The 4701-nt window shown below is 51.2% G+C and overlaps 1 protein-coding gene across 1 annotated transcript in view; it reads right to left on the reverse strand.

Annotated features, from left to right (window-relative positions):
• Nucleotides 1-334: 334 nt before the first annotated feature.
• Nucleotides 335-4701, reverse strand: part of LOC103757640 (E3 ubiquitin-protein ligase RNF115) — an 11260-nt gene continuing 6893 nt past the window's right edge. The window contains exons 4-5 of the mRNA XM_029957994.1: nt 2640-2790; nt 335-1452 (exon numbers count right to left, since the gene is read on the reverse strand). Of these exons, the coding sequence (XP_029813854.1) occupies nt 1342-1452; nt 2640-2790 (262 nt within the window). The 3' untranslated portion in view covers nt 335-1341. The remainder of the gene's footprint in view (nt 1453-2639; nt 2791-4701) is intronic.

Consider the following 4701-nt stretch of genomic DNA (forward strand, 5'->3'; position numbering starts at 1 on the left):
GGAGAGGGAGGAAGGGGGAGCAGGAAGGGAGGGGATGTGACCCCTTCCCCACCCCCCAAAATTCCCATCAGGAGAGCTGGAATGCTGGATGACAGGGACAAGCACCGGGATAAACCCAGGATCTGCCTGGATTTTCCCAATCCCTGCGGATCCACAGCCCTGTCCTGGCTCCTGCCCCAGGAACAGCTCCCAGCAGAGCAGGGAGGGGGGACAGGGACACCATTCCCAAATCCTGCAGGATCATTCCCCAAATCAGGGGTTTCCTTCCCCAAAAAGCCTTTCCCGAGCTCCCATCCCCCCTTTCCCAGCCCCAAGGATCCCTTGGGAACGGGAATTCCTTGAGAAAGGCCTTTATTGGACGGAAGAGCAAAGAAAACAGGGAATTCAATCCACGTGGACACGGAGCCACCAACCCCAAGAGGTTTGGGAATGTCCCACCCCCCTCCAGGAGGGGAGGGGTCAGTGGATCCCAGGAGTCCAAGGATAATTCCAAGGATTAAGACCTGAATGAAACTTCACAGAAATGAGGGGAAAAAAAACCCCTCAAAACAACCAAAGAATCAGCAAAAAATAAAGATTTTCCTTAAGTTACTGGGGAAGGTGGGGGGGGAATTCCCAAGGGATGAGCAACGTGGTCCATAATTCCTGCCTGGAATGGCGAGGGGGGGGGTGAGGTTTGGACACACCTGGGGCCACAGGCACGTGGAAAAGGGTTGGAAAAACCCCAAAACAACCCCCTCCCCCTCAAAAAAAAACAACAACAAAAAAAGAAAAAGTCCAGGATCCTGGAGCTGCCAAAATCCTGCTCGGAGCATTCCTGATCCCAGAGCATTCCCAGACTCCTGAGGGTCCAATCCCCCCTTCGGGAAGGGCTCCAGACCCCTCCTGCCTCCAGCTGCCCCCTCCCTGATTTTATGGACCCCGAGGATCCCACCCAACCCGGGGCAATAAAATCCCTCCCGCCCCCCAATTCCAGGCGATCCCAGCCAATTCCAGCTTCCCGGAGCGCGGGGAGATCCCCCCCAAAATCCCTTTTCCAGAGGAGGCCGTGAGGGACTCGGGAGCCCCCACTGGAAAAAAAAAACAACAACCCACCACCCCTTTCCATCCAAAAATCAAATCCAAATCCCTGCCCAGAATTCCCAAAATTTAGGAGGGACGAGGCGGTTCCGCGGGAGGAGAATTCTCGGTGGGGGTGGGCCCCCGAATTCCAGCTGCTTGGAGGGTTGGGGGTTGTTGGAATTCTCCATGTACACCCGGAATGGGGGCTGCTCCGGCCTCTGGAAGGCTCTGGAAGGCTCTGGAAGGCTCTGGAAGGCTCTGGAATGTTCCGGGAGAGGGTCAGAAAGTCCATCGCTCCTGCAGGGCGCTGTCGGGAGCGTCGGCGTTCGGAGTCTGCCGGGTGGAATCTTCCCCCTTGAGGCTCTTCCTGCAGACGGGACACGTGTCGTGCTGCAGGGGAGCAGGGAAGCAGGGAATTAGGGAATCAGGGAATTATAGAATTAGAGAATCATGGAATTATAGAATTATGGAATCAGGGAGTCATGGAATTATAGAATCATAGAATCATGGAATTATAGAATCATAGAATCATGAGATTGTAGAATCGTGGAATAGAATTACAGAATCATGGAATCACAGAATCATGGAATCATAGAGTTATGGAATCACAGAATCATGGAATCATGGAATCACAGAATCATGGAATCATAGAGTTATGGAATCACAGAATCATGGAATTATAGAATCATGGAATCATAGAATTATGGAATCACGGAGTTATGGAATCATAGAATCATGGAATCATAGAATCCCAGAATCATGGAATTATAGAATCACAAAATCATGGAGTCATGGAATTATAGAATCATAAAATCATGGAATTATGGAATTACAGAATCATAGAATCATGAGATTATAAAATCATGGAATCACAGATCGTGGAATTATAGAATCATAGAATCATGAGATTATAGGATCATGGAATAGAATTACAGAATCATGGAATCATAGAGTTATGGAATCACAGAATCATGGAATCATGAGATTATAGAATCATGGAATTATACAGTTATGGAATCACAGAATCATGGAATCACAGAATTATAGAATCATAAAATCATAGAATCACAGAATCATGGAATCACAGAGGCCTGGACCAGATCCCAGTGGGATGCAGCTCCATCCCCACCACTGGGAGGAAATCCCAGGAGCTCTGAGATTTGCAAGACATTTACATATGATCTACCAGGGATGGAATATCCAGGGATCAAAGAATTCCTGCTGGGAGCAGGAGCTCTGGGATTTTTGAGTCATTTGTGTGGTATCTCCTGGGGATGGGGCATCCAGGGATCAAAGACCTGGGATTCCCACCACCCTCCAGGCCTTCCAGCCAGTTCCTACCCCCCCAGAGCACCCCTATCCAAGCCTTTTCCAGGAGCATCCCATGGGAAACATTGTCCCAGGCTGTGCTGAATTCCAGCTGGACACATCCACCCCTTCCCCTCATCCCCTGATCCTTAAAGGAGCTCAGCTTGGTCCCACAGGACCTGCCCCTTCCCAACCCCTGCTGGCTCTGATCCCTCGTCCCCAGAGCTGCCATCCCGAGGGGAATATCCCGGGTTTTTTTGGGATCTCACCAGCTCCAGCCAGGGCACGATGCAGCTGCTGTGGAAGACGTGGTTGCAGGGGAGCTGCCGGACCTGCTCCGCCACGGAATAGTCCTCCTTGCACACCGGGCACTCCAGCCCCGTGTCTGCAGGGAAACAGGGAATGGTGGGAATGAGGGGGCTCTGGGATTTGGGAGGTGGTCAGGGAGGGGCTGCTGGGAACGGGATGGGCAGGGATCAAAGGAATGTCACCGGGAACAGGAGCACCGGGATTTCTGAGTCGTTTGTGTGGGGTCTACCAGGGATGGAATATCCAGGGATCAAAGGATTCCTGCTGGGAACAGGAGCTCTGGGATTTCTGAGTCGTTTGTGTGGGATCTCCTGGGGATGGGATATCCAAGGATCAAAGAATTCCTGCTGGGAACAGGAGATCCAGGATTTTCAAGCCATTTGTGTGGGATCTACTGGGGAAGGAATATCCAGGGATCAAAGGAATGTCACCGGGAACAGGAGCTCTGGGATTTCTGAGTCATCTGTGTGGGATCTAGCAGGGATGGAATATCCAGGGATCAATAAATTCCTGCTGGGAACAGGAGCTCTGGGATTTTTGAGTCGTTTGTGTGGGATCTACCGGGGATGGAATATCCAGGGATCAAAGGAATGACACCAGGAACAGGAGTTCTGGGATTTCTAAGACATTTGTATATCATCTACTGGGGATGGAGCTTCCAGGGATCAAAGAATTCCTGCTGGGAACAGGAGCTCCGGAATTTTCAAGCCATCTGTGTGGGATCTACTGGGGATGGGGCATCCAGGGATTGAAGAATTCCTGCTGGGAACAGGAGCTCCAGGCTTTAGAAGCTGGGATCCATCCACCCACATCAAATCCCCTGGGGATGGGGCATCCAGGGATCAAAGAATTCCTGCTGGGAACAGGAGATCCAGGATTTTTGAGTCATTTGTGTAGGATCTACTGGGGAGGAAATATCCAGGGATGAAAGAATTCCTGCTGGGAACAGGAGCTCTGGGATTTTTGAGTCATTTGTGTGGGATCTACTGGGGATGGAATATCCAGGGATGAAAGAATTCCTGCCAGGAACAGGAGCTCTGGGATTTTTGAGTCATCTGTGTGGGATCTACTGGGGAGGAAATATCCAGGGATCAAAGAATTCCTGCTGGGAACAGGAGCTCTGGGATTTCCACATTTATATATGATCTACTGGGGATGGAATATCCAGGGATCAAAGGAATGTCACCGGGAACAGGAGCTCTGGGATTTCTAAGACATTTGTATATTATCTACTGGGGATGGAATATCCAGGGATGAGAGAACTCCTGCTGGGAACAGGAGCTCTGGGATCTCCCTCGGTGATCCCGGGGGGTCCCTTCCAACTTGGACAGTCCAGGATTCCAGGATTCCCAGCCTGCCTGTGCTCTGCAGGCTCAGTGGAATTCCAGCTGGTCCTCGGCTTCCCGGAGAAGGGCAGGACACAGGGGGGTGTAAAACCATGGGATAAAAATATCCCGCCTGGAATTGCCAGGTTTGACCATAATGGAGGGATTGGATTCCAGGAAGGGAGGGGCTGGGAGGGGGAGGGAAAAAAATTCCCGGGATTTTTAATGGCAAAATAATCTTGGGATCGTTCCAAAACACCCCCAGCTCCCGGCTGGCAGAGCATTCCATGACATTGCCAGGCTGGAATACGCCGGGAGCCGGTTGGAAAGGGAAGAAGGGATGAGCTGAGAGCACAAACAGGGATTTGGGGATGGGAAAAACCATCCCTTGGGAGGGTGGGAAAAGCCCAGGAATCTCCAGGATCATCCCTAAACATCCCAGGGAAAGCAGGGAGTTGATCCCAAGGCACTGCCTGTTCCCTTTTTCCTCCTCCCTCCCAGATTTGTCCCAAATGCCATTTTTATCTCCCTCGGGCTCCTGGGTGGGAAGCTGAGAATTCCCATATGGATTCCAATGGGGGGGGGGGAAATACATTCCAAAGCTTCCAGGAATGCACTGGCATTCTGGGATTGGGGGGGAAAATACATTCCAAAGCTTCCAGGAATGCACTGGCATTCTGGGATTGGGGGGGAAAAT

Source organism: Manacus vitellinus, unplaced genomic scaffold (assembly GCF_001715985.3).
Source record: "Manacus vitellinus isolate BGI_N305 unplaced genomic scaffold, ASM171598v3 scaffold_134_pilon, whole genome shotgun sequence".
In the NCBI taxonomy this organism is placed as follows: Eukaryota; Metazoa; Chordata; class Aves; order Passeriformes; family Pipridae; genus Manacus; species Manacus vitellinus.